At 46.4% G+C, this 16,715-nt stretch overlaps 1 protein-coding gene across 1 annotated transcript in view; it reads right to left on the minus strand.

Moving 5' to 3' along the window:
* Positions 1-11,815, minus strand: part of LOC119381720 (sushi, von Willebrand factor type A, EGF and pentraxin domain-containing protein 1) — a 71,915-nt gene extending 60,100 nt beyond the window's left edge. The window contains exons 1-6 of the mRNA XM_049412875.1: positions 11,346-11,815; positions 8,674-8,837; positions 5,759-5,923; positions 4,443-4,601; positions 2,789-3,019; positions 1,799-1,978 (exon numbers count right to left, since the gene is read on the minus strand). Of these exons, the coding sequence (XP_049268832.1) occupies positions 1,799-1,978; positions 2,789-3,019; positions 4,443-4,601; positions 5,759-5,923; positions 8,674-8,837; positions 11,346-11,815 (1,369 nt within the window). The remainder of the gene's footprint in view (positions 1-1,798; positions 1,979-2,788; positions 3,020-4,442; positions 4,602-5,758; positions 5,924-8,673; positions 8,838-11,345) is intronic.
* Positions 11,816-16,715: the final 4,900 nt, after the last annotated feature.

Consider the following 16,715-nt stretch of genomic DNA (forward strand, 5'->3'; position numbering starts at 1 on the left):
GTAACGACACGCAATACCAATTCCGGGGCAGGTCAAGCTAGCGAAACGGCCGCCAGCGCACCCTGAGCGTGGCACGTAAGTCATGCTGTACATGACATGCGTGTCATGATTTTCATGTTAAGTCATGTTATTTATGTTCGTTACACAGTAACGTCGCGCAGTACCAATGTTGGTATATATCAAGCTAGCGAAACGGCCGCAAGCGCACCATGAGCGTGGCATGTATATCATGCTGTACATGACATGCGTGTCATGATTTGCACGTTAGCTACCTGTCAGTTATGTTCGTCATACACTCTTGTCACGCCGTATCAATTTTGGTATATATCAAGTTAACGAAACGGCCGTAAGAGCACCAAGACTGTGGCATGTATATCATGTCGTTCATGACATGATTTTCATGTTGTGACTCATCATTCATGTTCGTCATACAGTCATGTTCTGCCATATCAATTTTGGTGTACATTCGATTAACGAAACGAGCAGGAGAGCACAAAGTCGTAGGCGGCTAGATAGATAGATAGATACGCTCAAAGTCGCAGAAGTTCGCAAAGAAATGCTTCGCATTTTAAAAAAATGTGTCCTTTGACTCTTCTTTTATACCTGTGAGAGTCACTTGTGTAGCATTTTCTTTAGAGAGTCACATTGACTCTCCTAAAGAGAGTCACTGTGACTTTAAGGATAGTCAACGTGCCTATAAAGGGAGTGCTACACATGTATAATAGAAGAGTCACAGTTCTTAGAGTGAGGATTAAAACACCGCGCAACGGAGTGCTTGCGGTACTTAGAGGTAAGTCTCCTACACCATAAAAGCAGTGTTTTAATCTTGACGAAAGCGCTGCACCAACGGTGTAGAAAATTTACCCCTAAGTACCGCAAGTTCTCACCTAGTTAGATGGACATAACCTTCTGACGTTTGCAAATTCGGTGATCTTTGAAATATCGTATTTTTTATTTAATCTTGCACTTTCATCTACTTAGACGCAAATCAGTAATTTTACAGAAGGCCAAAGAATCAATACTCAAAAATGAGTATTACAACCCATTGATCAGCTGCTTTCACTAATAATGTGTTCACAGCCACTGTTGACTGCATCTTCTTATAAAGTAAAGGCGCTTTCTAAAACATGTGTTTTTAGTTAGTTAGTTAGTTAGTTAGTTAGTTAGTTAGTTAGTTAGTTAGTTAGTTAGTTAGTTAGTTAGTTAGTTAGTTAGTTAGTTAGTTAGTTAGTTAGTTAGTTAGTTAGTTAGTTAGTTAGTTAGTTAGTTAGTTAGTTAGTTAGTTAGTTAGTTAGTTAGTTAGTTAGTTAGTTAGTTAGTGCTCTCGGGTAATGAACATCATACGTGTTTTCAGCGTGACTTTGTATTAATAGTACCTTCTTTTAGTGCACTGAATAGCACAGAGCGATAGACACACGGACACATGGCTGCAGCTTACAATGTTTTGATGGCTTAAAGTACTAACCTCAGGTACAAATGCACACGTTCGTGCTGCTATACTGTCTATTATTTGCATATGAGCTGTTTAAGTAAATAAGGAAAACGTTGGAAGTTAGCGCTGCGTCCGTTTTTGTTTCGGCCTATGTTGTTCTGTCCACTAAAACAGATTACTATAGATTACCAACACGCCAAAGCAAGCGATCTTACAATTAAGCACTCATGACAGGAAGGTAGAGTGTACACAGTTCTCAGCAAGGAAATCGCAAGCAATACAGATGATTATGACTGCTGTAAAACATATGCACACCAAAGTGTGTAAACTGTATGGTGTGGCAGAAATGATTAACTGTCGACTCACCCTGGCACGTTGGCAGCTGGCCAACCCACGTGCCGTTAGTCGCACAGGTAAGGCTTGGGTTGCCGACGAGGTTGTAACCCACCGAGCACCCGACCACGCACGTTGTGCCAAACTCGAACGTGTCGCTCGAGCAGTTCATGTTTCCATTGGGCGGAGCGCTGAGCGCTGGACAGCGGACCTCTGTGCGCCACAAGCAAATCTCCTGAATTATGTAGAGCACTCATTCCAAGCGATAAGGCGTGTACCACAATGCTTGCGCTGCCATTTGAGCGCATGGTGTTACGGCGAAGACAGAGCTTTACCACGTGTGATCTGTACTCAACTTCAAACATGTGACACAAACATTATCTCGTAACCGTATCGGAATGTCTAGTACAGTACTAGCGAGCATCTCGATAAACAAGCTCACACAGCGGAGTCTTGCTAAGCGATGTAGTTCGCGCAATAAACACTGATCCCTTTTTATTTGTCTATTTCCTTTCCTTTCTTCGATATCAGAACCCCCTTTACGCCTGCGTAGGGTAGCCAACTGTACGTGGGTCTGGTTAATTTCCCAGCCTTTCTTCTGCCTCTTAAAAATTCAACTTCTCAGTGGTGGGAGTGGAGGAGACTGATTTTCCAACATGGCAAGGGTGATGTTTTCGATATGGTGTGAGAGTTTCCGACCTCATCGAAATATCCAGACATTGCGGTTCGCACTTCTTTACCTTCATATATCGAGACGCTGCGGTTAAACTCTAGCGAGTGTTTTATTACTTTGTTTGCTTGCTTACTTAACTTGAACTTGCAGCTTTTCATGGAACAACCTCGGCCATTTGTGCCACGATAGGCCAAAGTGAAGTATCTGTCACGCGACGACGGACGGCGTTCGCGACCAATGTGACAGTTCTTGACTCGTTGTTTAAATGCAGGCAGAACACGCATAAACTTCACATCGTGCTCTGTCTGTTTTCTTTTTTTTTTACTTGCCAAGCAGTAAGATCAACTTACTGTCGCAAATGAACTGTCTTCCGGACCACTCCTTGTTCGCCTGGCAGACGCGCGGCACTCCCGACTTGCTATTCCAAGGAAAGTTGCCGCGCAGAACTTCAGTCATGTTGCACGAATAAGGGCAGTGACCTTCGCTGCACTTGAAGTCGCACTTGCTATCGAATACGTTACCGCATGGGTGAGGCAGAGTGCTTCCACCAAGAGGATCCGAGAGCTTCGCGCACTTGATGGCTGTAACAGAATTTACATTGCGGATTGTAGGCCGTTGAATCTATCTCGGATAAGGCATATGGATTCGGAAAAGTCAATGTTCGTAATCATCGCCATGCGACCTGCGTTGCCTTATATACCTGTCGGCACTCTCAACTTCACGCCATCACGTGGAGCACTCCGACTTATAAACCCGCTGATCAATATTCTACCACAAGTCATAATATCGCCACGCTGTATCCACGAATCACGAAATCAGCACTCGCAACGAATTGGCAGTGTCACTGCCAATCACAATGGCAAAGGCTACGACGACAGAGTGTACAGCTCGTTGTGACCGCAGCAGCCAAGTTTAAACTAAAGTCCCTGGATATTTTTGGGAAAGTACCGTCTTTCTTTTAACCGAGCCGCCACGCCGAGCACCCTCCTCTCCCGCCTTCCACCTCCCCGCTTCACGGGCCGTCGCCCGGGAAACGCGCGCGTTATCAGCGTGACATAGCATTCTTGATAGGAAAGTGGCGCAAGCCGGGTTATAGGGCCGGCGCTCTCACGGTGGCCGTTTGGGAGAGGATATAGATAACGTTTGGACACTTGGGAGAGGAGGGTTGGACACTTCGGAGAGGATATGGAGGAGAGTGTCGCTACTTTCTATATATCAAGGAACTTTAGTTTAAACTACGTAGCAGCGCCCCCTATACAAGGAAACCTCCGAGGAGCGTCTTCAGCGTTTACTGGCAAGATGGTGCGTCTATAGGAGTCCCACAGGCAACTTCGATTTCTCTAGTAATCGCTGAAGCTCGTCATCCGCCATTTCCCGTCATACAAGAGGTCGACACTTCTCGACATGTTAACCGTATTTTAACGCAATACGACAAGCACCCATTGATCCTCGCACTTAGCGTAAGAGACTCATGCGAAAATTTGGGATATTGTTCACGAACATAAAGCATTATTACCGTGCTTTGATATACATATGCTCAGTGGATATTAGTCGCCCTCCTTGGATGCTGGATGCTACCAAGACCAAAAATACGGTTATCGGTTGAGGGGATAATATCTAAAAGCGAAATTGTCATGGAAGCCGCAGAGCAACTGGCATTATTCCAGATTTACACCTTATACTCACAGTACACATCAACGTGTATACAGACGGCTCATGTTATAAAAGTTCCTCTACGTCAGCTGTGTCTGTGTGTGTGCGTGTACGTGGCGCCTGCGCGATTGTGTCTGTGCGTGTACGTGTGCGCATGCGCCTGCGTGCGAGCGCTTGTGTGTGTGTGTGTGTGTGTGTGTGTGTGTGTGTGTGTGTGTGTGTGTGTGTGTGTGTGTGTGTGTGTGTGTGTGTGTGTGTGTGTGTGTGTGTGTGTGTGTGTGTGTGTGTGTGTGTGTGTGTGTGTGTGTGTGTGTGTGTGTTTGTAACAAAATTGAAAGAACGTTGACATACGGCTGCAGGGTACGTTGCTGCCGGGGTTCCCCTCATAGCCAGGAATGCACAAGCACTGAGCCAAGCTGTTCGCGCCTTCGTCAGACGTCGTTGACTGGGCCGGACACACCTTGCAATTTTCGTAACCAATCTCCTTCTTGTATGAACCTCGTGGGCAACCTGCATACGTGACCGTTCATTTTCATGATTTGATAGTTTCCAGTTCAGAGATTGGAGGGACAAGATATGGAAGAGGAGGAGGAGCAAGCGATGGAAAGACAAGGAGGCCTCCCAGTTTTTCAGAGCGGCTGGTAACCGTGTGCTTCGGGGAAAGGGGGTAAGTGTCGTAAAAGATGGTAGAAGGGTACACTACCAAGAAAAAAACTACATGTTACGTATGACGGGAACCGTTTATTCTACAGGTAGTCTTCTTCCGCCTTTCTACCTCGGCGCATCAAGCACGGTCACCAGTCGTCTTATTCAAGCATACGTGCAACAATATTACCATGGTGCAGTACACGACTGTCCTCAAGATATGTCTCCAACTCCTCTTGCCGGACTTGCAGACAAAAGACGCGAAGCAACGTTCAGGGCGTACTTAAACGGGAACATTCACATGTCCGCGATTGGTCTTTTCCCGTAAAATTGTGCCGTTCAGCGAGTTACTGACATGAAAGGAACACTTCGTAGCTTTAAAAGCAAAAAAAAAAAAACACTCGCGAAAGAAGGAGTAAAACGAGAAAGTTTTAGCGCCCGACCGTTCGCTTCTTACTCCTTCTCTCGCAAGTGTTTGTTTCCTGTTCGCACTACGACTTATTCCTTAATCTCATTGCATCTACAATTGCTACATGTAAAGTCGTTGGACATTCCAATCCGAAATGAGTAGGCAGCACAGAAGCGTTTCTTCAGCTCAAAATATGTTTTGCTAAGGATGCTGCTGTAAATTCTGATCAGATCAACGGAGGCGAGCATTGGGCAATTCCATCTAATTTCATTGTGCAAGTTGTGAGCCCCCGTTTTCGAGCGAATCCTTGTAGCCGCATCGGTTCTGGATAATGGCATACAGCTACAGAGTGGGTACCATCATGCTTACATGGGGTCATCTCACCCGCATGGTCGTTACCGTAGCCACAATGACCCATACGCTGATGCGTTATCTTTTTTTTTTTTTCCTCGGTTGAATGATTGGCCGCAGAAGAATTTATTTAAACGGACGGGCTCCGGTGGGAGTGAGGTGTTACCGCCGCGAACATTCTAACGAACATCCACACCAACGATACGTCACACGGAAACATCAAAGCGAATTATAACGGTAGTAAGTAAATGACGTCACGCACGTCGACATGTGCCGCTCGTCCCAGCGCCTTCGTATCCCTCTTTGCAGATGCATCGATAATTTCCGCCTCGGGCACCGCAGCCGCAGATGGCGTTCACGTCGCAGCTCCCGGACTGATCGCGGCACTTGGATAGGTCCACGGAGTCCCACTGGCTTTCGTGGATATCTGTAACACGAAGGGGAAAGTATCAGGGGCCGAATTCACAATACTTCTCTTTCGTAAGAGCAATTTCCCATTGGTCAACCGGGTTCGCTAATGATATGTCCCACATCGTGACTGGCTGAAATATTATCTTACGAACATTTCGCCGTAAGATGTTTTTGTGAATGTGGGCCCAGGAATGTAGGGCGCAAGTGTCGCTATGACGCTTTCTGCAAGAAAGCGTGTCTGGCTGGTAAATGCAAGAATAGTGGACAAATAAGATCTATCTACCCTCTTCGTCTCCACATATCCACAACCTCGAACAGTACTCTTCCGCAGGCAAGTCCATCCAATTTCCTGTCTATATGGGCTGCGTGCTGTTCATTAAACGAAGAAAAATAAGGAGTAAACTGCGAAGTAGTTATCTAGTTTCATTTGGTTGCGTAAATGGTTGAGGTGTTGCCACCTAAAGATATATATTGCATCCCGTACTCGTTGTCGTGACGGGAAACCAAAGCACATCACTTCATTGTGATCAGGCTACAAACAACTACACACTGTGGGGTTTTGCCACCAGAGGGACGCAAGAGGCAGAAGACGATGAGATGCGCGGATGGTGCAGGACGCACGTTCCGTGGCCGAGACGGGGCTGGACACTTCAGGCTCGGCCACCTCGGCGGAACTGCAGAGACGTGGTCGCCTCTCACAACACAGAATTGACGGACATACTTCAAAATAAGCTCCTGCACACAACCAGGTCGGCATGACTCAGACCCACTCAAAAAAATAAATTTTGCTCTTAGGGCTTACTCGGACTCACACTCACCAAAATTTTCCTGAGCTGTACTCACTCGTACTCAGACTCACTAAACTTTTTCTCGATCAGACTCAATCGAATTCAAACTCACCCACATATACTCAGCCGGACTCACTTAGACTCGGACTCACTTAGACTCGGATCTGAGTCTGACTGAGCCTGAGTGAGTCGACTCATGGTAAGCACGCAAAGAAAGAAAGGTGCAGGCTCTTTCTTCAAAAAGAAAAATGGGAATCGAAAGATTGATAGCGATAGCAATGCATTACAAAACTACACGAAACAAAGTCCTTAGTAATAAAGGTTTTATGATGTAGAAACATTCGCTTGCCGATTAAAATCAAACGCACGACGACACAAGTTTAGGCAAACATGAACGGATGTCATTCATTCACACTCGCTGTCGCAAACAACGCTGGCGTGAAGAGCGCAGGTAGAGATGAGCGAACACTTCGCGCGGCACTACCGAAAACACGTCTCTAAACCATGAGATTGCGAGACCTCCAACGCTACCGTATAAAGGGCTCTGTAAGGCTGCGCACATCACATCACCGGTCATCTAGACCATTTGCACTCGTCGCGTATTACTTCCAAGATACAAGATAAAGAGCGCGCGACCCACGTGTCCACTCAGCCGCGCAGTGCCGACGCAGCCTTGCCACATGGCACCTGAACCCCAACTCGACTATACATGAAATGATATACACAGAACATAGGACACTTGCGACATTCCTAATACAATGCACACTACTAGGACATCTCATTCTATCAGTTTCCCTCATAAACGTTAAGAACGCCGTCCAAGCTGGACAGCCCTGGAGGGATACGCTAGCCCCCGGTTCAAGTACTTGTTACCTCGCGATGTGCACCCTACAAATTGCATAAGCTGCGCTCGTGTTTCCATGGCTGTTTGCAGTGTATAGACCTTTTCAAAGGATAGGGGGAGCACCTTCGTTCTCGACTGTTGCACTAGTACAGAGAGCTGACGCGCGATGACGTCACTGCCTCGACAGTGCGTTTTGGGGGGTCACGCATATTTAGCACAGCCTAGAGAGGATTGTGGCGGCACCCAGTGAGCCTTCGTTGAAGGTGCATAGTATGGCTCTGGCTGACACTCGGAGAGTTTTATAGCGCGCATAGTTACTCAACGAAATGAACGAGAAAACGGCGCCGGGGCATCTCAGTGATATGCGCGCATTCTGCATAGCGCGCAAAATTTTTATTTTATTGCGATAGCAATTATATGGACAGTCTCGGCTGGTTTTTGCCGTCGCCGTCACCGCCGTCATGCACTATATATATATATATATATATATATATATATATATATATATATATATATATAAGTCCCAAAGAAAAATAATTCAGAAAAATGCTTCCGAAGTGCGGAATCGAACCAGCGACCTTTCGATCCGCAGCGCGTTGCGCTAACCACTACGCCGCAAAGCGCAGATCCTTCAGGTAGCTAACGGCGAACGTTATATGCACAGCCTTTACCACTGGCAGGACTCTGAGACGGCCCCAGGCGCTTAAAAGCGTTTCTTCATTACGAGCGAGATGGCGCGGGAAGCTCAACGGGCGAACGGGCACTCTTAAAAGTCGTCGGCCAGCTCGCTCGCTTCTTCTAATATTTGCGCAGGGAGAACCTTGCCCTTCCGCTGTCTGCTCGCGCGGTAGTTGCTGCCGGGGGGCAGATGTGTAGCAGCGCATCCATCACGGGCCGCTTTTCTTGCTATCGCATTCATTGCTTCGCCCTTGCGACGAAAGTGTGACTTTTTTTGCTTACGGGCTCGTATCTTCCCTACATTACCGTGAATTATTATACTTCTGGAGTAAGTTCGTCATTTGTGCATTTCTTTAGCACGGTGTTTATTTTTCACCGAGTTGGAACCCTGACTCCGTGCAATTGAACAATGGCTTTTGCGGCACAGCATTTTCCTTTAGGGTGTCAACTGCTTACCTTTCCGGAGGTCGAAGTTCACCTCCTTGATGTAGGGAAAGTTTGTCAGCATGTAGATGTGTGCGGGGGATGTCGCCACCTGCTCCAACTCGGCACGGTTGATGTTGGCGACTCCAACCGCAAATATAATGACGCCCTTCTGGAAAGGGGGCGTGGCTGCCACACTCTGGAAAAAAATGCGCTGCTCATGTTGTGCTCCGTTATTATCAACATTTTGGTATCAAACGATTCCTAAGAAGTCAATTATCAAATTGCGTCGTCAGTTTACGAGGTAATAAATTTTGGCTGTGATAATTACATGAAAACGACAACTGCTACTCACTAGCGAGCTTTGCTTCCGAGTTTGCGCAATATTATTCAAATACAGCTCGTTCCTGAAGGTCCGTCGCGTCTCCAACTTGTTGATCTGGCCTTTATAGCCAGTTTGCAGCAGTTTTTGTTTCGTTTCCTTTATCGACGCGAGAGGGGCGCATCGGGCGTTAGCGTCGGCGCGCGCGGCAATGTCTCGGCCGCTCCCATGGCGTCGTCAACCCGCGGGGCTGCGTCGCGGGAAAACGTTCCGCTCGAAAGCGTGCTCAACCCGCTCACGAATTTAGTGAAGCTGAGTCGAGCTATGAGTCCAAAGATGACACCAGCTCATCTTCAAGCGCTGACAGCGAAGATGCTTCGAGCCAGCCCGGGCCATCCTCAGCTGTGTACCGGTAAGTTTCGTTTTCGGCCTTGAGCGGTCTCGTCCGTCGGAAGCGCTTATCTGCCAATCTCGGTGCACGACCTTTGAGATGTCCTGGTTATCTGCAGGATACGCACAGCGCTTGGACAGGATGTGCTGCCGCCGGCGGCCAGAAAGCTTCAATTTTCACCAAGAAGGCCGCCCGGCGCGCATCTCGGCCCGGCACACCGGAGCAGCGCAAAACGTTTCACGAAGGCGCGCGATTTTTTTTTTCCTGTTTTCACAGTAACTCAGAGAAACTAATTTTGAACAGCAATCCTTCCGGTTGGAGCTCGCTCAACAGCTTCTTGAGGTGGATGCGGATGATGTTCCACGAGTGGAGCCTCTGCCAAAAAAAGTGCAGCACCACCCCAAAAAGATGCCGAAAAGGAAAAACTGCCGCAAGTGCTATGAGGAACGCAAAGTTGAAAAAGAAAATGAAAGTTCTTTGTGAAACCTGTGGCGTCCAACCTGTGCTTCACAAAAACCAGAAACGCTTCACCGCATGGCACGAGTGGTGAAGCAGCTTTTGGTTTGCAGGTATTTTTGGTCTGTGTAAAAATGGCTTTAATGCAGATTGTTTATTGTTCTTTTAGAATATTCCTAGATCATTTCCCTTCAAAATGATATTTTGAATTTTGTTTGTTCGTAATATTTTTGTAGATATTGTGTTTTGTTTGTACTGTTTTTCTCAAGTTCCTGCAAAAGTGGTAGATTTCAGATTTTTTATAAGTTTTGTAACATCTTTTTTGTTTTGAAACTTGTGTTATCTATAAAGAGCAATTCATTATGCACAATTTGGTGTGCTGCAATGTTTACCTAGAGCATTATTTATATTAGGAATAAATTTCTTCCTCAGACCTATAAAAAATGGCCATTTTCATGCGGTAACGAAAGAGTTAAGCAAATACGAGTCGTTATTCTAGTATTCCAGAAGGACGCTGGAGACTCAGCGTTGTTCTTCCTACATCTAAATCGTCATCACTATATCATGAAATTCATGTAGCGTTAACTATTTCAGCACTTCATGATCGTAAAATTGATACAGTGAATTTCAAGTCACATTGATATAGGTAGCCAATAAGAAAGCAATATCACTTACGCGTGTTGTCTCCTACCCTTCAGACAATGAGAACTTCTTGCAGTGCACGAAACTTATGCCAGACTACATGCACTCATGGCCCGGCAAAGTCACCGAAAATGTTTAATATTCTAAATGGCACTAGATCGATAGGATAGACGTGGTCTTACACTCCTTACGCTTAGAGGTTGCATAATCGCCTTACTCATAGCATGATATAAGAAAGAGCTTCCGTTAAAAAATGTAGTCTCCCTGAGTGTTCACAGCCCGACAAACAGCGAGAGACGGCAGGACAGATACGACAGCAGCACGGAAGGAAACCTAGGAATGACAAAGCGTCCCTGTGGCGGCAATCGTACAACTCTTGGCCCACCGTGTCTTGGCCAACAGACAACAAGGTTTGCATAACCACTGCTGTAGTTCTTGCATGATGCACAGCTTGAACATGATGCTCGCTTAGTCATCGTACGCCTTGCGGCCAATCCATCTAAATTTTCTTAGGGGTACGTCTTCCCTGAAATTAATACGGTGAGGCAGCGTGCGTAGCGAAGCCGCGGGTAAATTTAACTTTTACCAGGTTCCCGTGTCGCTTAGGGCTATGTCAGATTAGCATGTCAATTCAACTGTGGAATGAGGCCATAGGCGTGCGCAGGGTTCTCTATAAGGGGTTCTTGAAAGGTTCTTGAAATGCAGCTTAAGGTGTCCTCGGGCGCCATTGTCGTCAAAAGCCTGTCTGGTCCTGCATAAACAATGACGGTACAGGTCCGTCTGAGTAAAGATATGGGGCAGAGTGGGCGCCCCCATCCGATGATTAAAGGGGGCGCCCCCCTTCCTTTCCACGCCAATGAATGTGGCATCTCGCTATAACTCGGAGATTGTCACCTGTTGGCGCCGGAACGGCCACCCTGCAACAGGGTGTCGGCGTACTCAAGCGCGTGCTTGGTCCTGGTGCTGCCTCCGCGATATCCGATCTTCTCGATCTCGCTTAGGAAGCCACACATGCTGCTGCCGCCTTGGGAAATGTGGTTGAAGTGCAGCATGTTGTTGCTGCCGTAGGTGACCACCGCGACCCGGGAGAAGTCCGGCGACACCGTCAGCAACCGCGCCGTCAACTGAGTGAATTCCACTTCGGCCGGGAAGTTATCCTCGCCGATGCTGCCAGATTCGTCGAGCACGAAGACGATGTCGTTCCTCGTCCTTGCATACCGCTCGAGCGTTGTCACGAACCTCTGCAAGTCTTCCGTAAGCTGCAAGCACCGCACCACCGATCTCGTGGCGAGTGACAGCGCCAGCAGAACGCTTACGAGAAGGCGCTGGGCTCCGAGCGGAGACGAGCGACGTGGACCGCACATCGCTGCTGTCCGTATGCCACTGACGCCGTGGCGTTCTGCCGCGCCGATCCTCGTTCGTGCCGCGCGACGCCTCTCTTATCGGCGTTCTTTAATCACGCGGAGGGGCGAAACGCGACCTCAGAGTGCAGTCATCTGTAATTTACGCTTTCTGAGTTTATTTTTCTTTCGTTAAGAGAGGCAACGGGAACTAGAGCTGGTAAGTCTGGTAGAAACAGCCAATATTTATTTTACCAAGCGCGTTTTGAGTATATTCGCATAGGTGTGTACAGGTTTCTCCATTAAGAAGGGGTGGGGGTGGCATGCTTCACCGCAGTGATGCCCTCCCCTCTCGTCGCGTCCGAAAGGAAATAAGCTTTGCAATGAATGCAAAAAATGAAAATGAAGCGATGACGTGTTCCTTACAACGGCCTGCCTTTGGTTTCCGGCTTTCCGGGCATAAATGTGAGCAGTATATACAGCTCTTGACATGCAACATCAGGGGTCCTCTGCTGCCATTTTCGTCAAAAACCTGCATGTCCATAACCCTGCACCTAATGAAGGTACAGGTCCGGCTAAGTAAAGGTATACGGGGCAGACATCGCGCCCCCCATTGATGAGATATGGGGAGGGGGGGGGCGCTCTTTTTTGCGCATGCCTAGGTATATTCTCTCTCATTATTTCCACGTGAAAGATACGGGGCGCACCTCAGCCAACCGGAAAATAGAATCAGAGAACGTGCTGTTACCGCCCAAGATTGCTCTTTATGCAGTAACAACTGGATGGAAGCATTGCAGTATAATTAGTAGAGCACATCTGTCGGTGAGCCCTCTCCGGTTCCCAGAAAGTTCAATCGGCTCTTGTTTCTTATTAGTTGACCTACACGGATGGATCGTTTCACGGATGGCTGTTACAGGTACACGCCGATGTAACCTCCGCACATGTCATTCGCTCACTGTCTTCGTTTAACTTCTCAGCTGTTCTAACTAATTGCACAACCCCTGACGTCTACCGCCTGGCATCTTTTTTTCGATCGATGTGCGAAACTCCTCTCCGACATCTGACAAGTCTCATTTGAGTTGTAGCTAAAATATGTTAGGTCTTCATGTGCATTTCGTCCTACATTAGCTTTCGCCTGTCACATTTTAAACCTGGGAATATAGCGTAGACCATTGAGATTCTTTAACTTGCAAACTCACACCTATGTTTTTAGCCGGAAAACAGGACGCTCGCCCCATGAAGACCCCCCCCCCCCCGTTTCTTTCTCTATAGCTGCGTCGTTTCGAAGAGCTAAGTCGCTATATCAATAAATGGACTTGGCGTACTTCAGACTTCCTTCAGCTGAAGGGTTGCGTATCCCACAAAACGCGCAGGCAAGGCGAATACGCAAAGCCTAGTTTGTGTGCCCAAATCTCAAACTGTATTTTTTGTCGCAATTAAACGAAGTAAAACGCTACAAAACCAGCAGTATAGAGCTGGTTTATCGATGACAGCGACAACCAGTAGCTGGTCGTTTTTGATAGAATATTACAATAGCGCACACCACTGCAGTCTATAAGCTTACATGAAAACGATTGGTTGGGCACATATATTTGGCTCATCATTGTTATCATGGGTTCTAACATCCTTGTGGCATTAGTTGTTGCACCTTATCTGTCTAGAACACACAATTTTTTTTTTCACGTGTGCGATAGCTGTAACTATCTGTATGCATGTGTGATGTTTTTCGTGTGGTGTTGCTTATAACGCAACACTTTGTTGATTTCAAGAGTCACGATGGCGTTTAAAGACAGACGGACGAAGCTTAAGCAAATTCATGCACTGCCCATCGCTCCTGCATTCACTGTATAGTTCTTCGTAATTCATTTCGCAATTATTTTTCTCAGTGCACACGTGACACATTAAGAGTGCATAATAGGTCAACAAATCCTCCATACCTCCTTTTTATGTACCTCTTTCGGGTCTGTAAGCTTACGCATGCTTCTTATGCCGTTTCTTTGGCTTGTTTCTTGTGCGAACGAGTATCCTCTTATATCTCTCGCTGAACCCGAGATGCCACACTCGCGACGTAGTGAAAACCCGTCGTCCCGTCTCTTGCCTCCGTCTGCGAAAGATTAGAGCAAAAGAGGAAGTTCCTGATGCCGCCTCAGACGGCTGCTCCTGCTTCTGCGTCCGCCCTATACACGAGTTCTCCAGATTTGAGTTTAGCAAGGTAGTATGCTACACCCTAACAGGCGTATTGATTTCTACACTATTGGCATCGACAGCTCTCTTACAAACTCAAGATACAGCGCATGCATGGTTACACGGCCCATGTTCATTAATCTTTATTTTCACAGTGCGACCATCATCGTAGCGACTTCCGATGTCGAGTTCATTCCGACGGTGAAGGGGATAACTAAGAAATTAGCTCACTAAGCATTTCTATCTATCCAGGAGGATTTTCCCTCCACCTCACAAAAATATAACTGGGCTCCAAGCACTTACACTAAGGCTATTGCAGACCAAGACGTATCCCAGTTTGCAGTTGTTGAACCTATAATTTACCCTGAACTACATCCAAGTAATCTTTGCCCACATTGTGGAGAAATAGCTTCACTAGATCACATGCTCTGACAGTTTTTCAAACTCGCTCATTTAGCTAACATCACCTCTGCCAGATGGGAGACGGCTGTCCATCCTTGGCAAAACAACTCTGGGCTGTCCACCAAGCCCAACGTTTACCAAGCCCGCGAAGCGGTTGAGGGGCTCGGCCTCTCAGTCCCCACGTGGGAGCGGCCCACGTGGGAGCGGCACACGTGGGAGCGGCACACGTGGGAGCGGCACAGTGATCTATGTTTTGGAGGACCAAATAAAAGTTTATCCAATCCAATCGAAACAACAACCTCCCCCTGAAAAAAAATCGGCGGCATGCATGGGACCACCAGACTTAAACTAAAAAGGTCTCTACTCTTAATCTCACGTCCCTCCCTTCTCCTTGATTGCTGTGATCTGCAGGCTTACGTTTCATTTCACTTCATTTAATTTATTTGCCCTAAGGGCTAAGTATAATAATAATAATAATAATAATAATAATAATAATAATAATAATAATAATAATAATAATAATAATAATAATAATAATAATAATAATAATGATAATAATAATAATTTCTGGGGTTTAACGTCCCTAAACCACACATACAAACACACGCACGAACGTACATAAAGTATGGTTGAACCCCCCCCCCCCCCCCCGAAAAAATTTTCTGGCTACGCCCCTGCTTCTGCTTTATTTTTATTTTTCTTTGTGCCTTTTATATATATATACACGTACATATACATATCTGGGACATGACGGAGACGGCAAAAATCCGCTGAGAGTGTCCATATAATTGCTATCGCAATAAAGTTAAACAGATGTTTGTTAATAGATCAGCTAATAGGCCAGGTATGGTCATTTAGGTACGTTAGTAGAGCCGTTTGAAAAGAAGCTAATTCCTTAATTTTGACAATGCATTGCGGAAGGGCGTTACACTCATTCATTGATAAGGCAAAAGGTGAGTGTAAATGTTTTTTAGTCCGAGAAAATAATACATGGGTGAACCTTGTGTTCATGGTAAGTCCGGGCAGAGATGCGGTGCGCTGAATGAATTAATCTGCGTGAAAATCGACTGTTACTAAAATAAATACTGTGCAAAAACGTTAATCGCCAATATTTTCGCCGTTTTGTGAAAGGTAAAATGCCGCCAAGTGATCTTTTATTGATTAAACTCCCGAAAGCCTTTTGAACGTGTTGCCCGCGGCTCTTAATTGGCAGATGGAGTTCGCCGCTGTTTCTCGCCTCACAACAGTCATTTCATCGCACATATTGAAGGCGTGTTACCTATGTGATATACTGCAGCACCCGCACGCGATATGCATCGCGACTCACATTGAAGCCCACTAGAATGCTGCCTTTCACAAGGAGTTTGAGTTTATACGCCGATACAACACGAAGTGCAATATGATTGGGTCACAGTGTATTATAATTAATTCATTGCTGCATCTCCCTGTTTACTGGCGACAAAAAGCCTTCAGCCGTGGTTGGAAGCCGAATATAGTGGTATAAGCAATCTGATGCGTCGGCGGGGAGACAACCCGGAACTAACGAGCAAGTAGCTGCCGCAGACATCGAGATTAGAGCCACGATCTTGCTCCGGTTGCGGGCCTCGAATGTAACCACGCACAAGACGGCTCGGGCAGTTCAGATTGGGAATAGGGAGTAAGACGTCCGGCGGCTAGTTTTTATTTTACTAATAGCGCAAAGGAAAAAAGTATGTAAAAACAAAAGTGAGCATGCATTGTCCAGCGCTCAGTGTCCTAGGTCTCGTTGTTCTTCACTGGCTTCATTTTATTTTCGCTGGTTTCCTCTTTCGAAAAGGAAAAGGTGTGTTGTGTGTGTGTGTGCGTGTGTGCGTGCGTGCGTGTGTGTGTGTGTGTCTAGTGAGATATGCGTCAGTGCCGTCTTTTCATCCCCACTACCCTTCCCCACGCAGAGTAGCAATTCTCTCGGCCTTTCGTACTCTCTCTCTCTCTCACCGTCTCGCCCAATTTAGCTGTACGGCTATGTCCAACGAAACTAACTGGTATATTTGCATACGGAAAACGATGATATTCTTACAGACGAATATGGTCTGAGAATCTACATCTCAACTTGATTTTTTGTCTTTTTGTATAAAAATGTAACAAGTTCAGTACTACATGTCTGCCTAAATTTCGGCAGCCGAAATTTGTCTATACATATAGTTTCTTTGTTGCATTTTTTTCGCGGAACTTCACAATCATTGTTCTGGCTCCAAAACCTGTACCTGGAGTAAATTTCATCAAAATAATGGGGACTAAGACCCCATATTCGTCCTGCTCTGGATTAACCCTAGAATGTGTTCTTTGATTGTACCGATGC

This window comes from Rhipicephalus sanguineus, chromosome 2 (genome assembly GCF_013339695.2).
Source record: "Rhipicephalus sanguineus isolate Rsan-2018 chromosome 2, BIME_Rsan_1.4, whole genome shotgun sequence".
NCBI classification, from domain to species: Eukaryota; Metazoa; Arthropoda; class Arachnida; order Ixodida; family Ixodidae; genus Rhipicephalus; species Rhipicephalus sanguineus.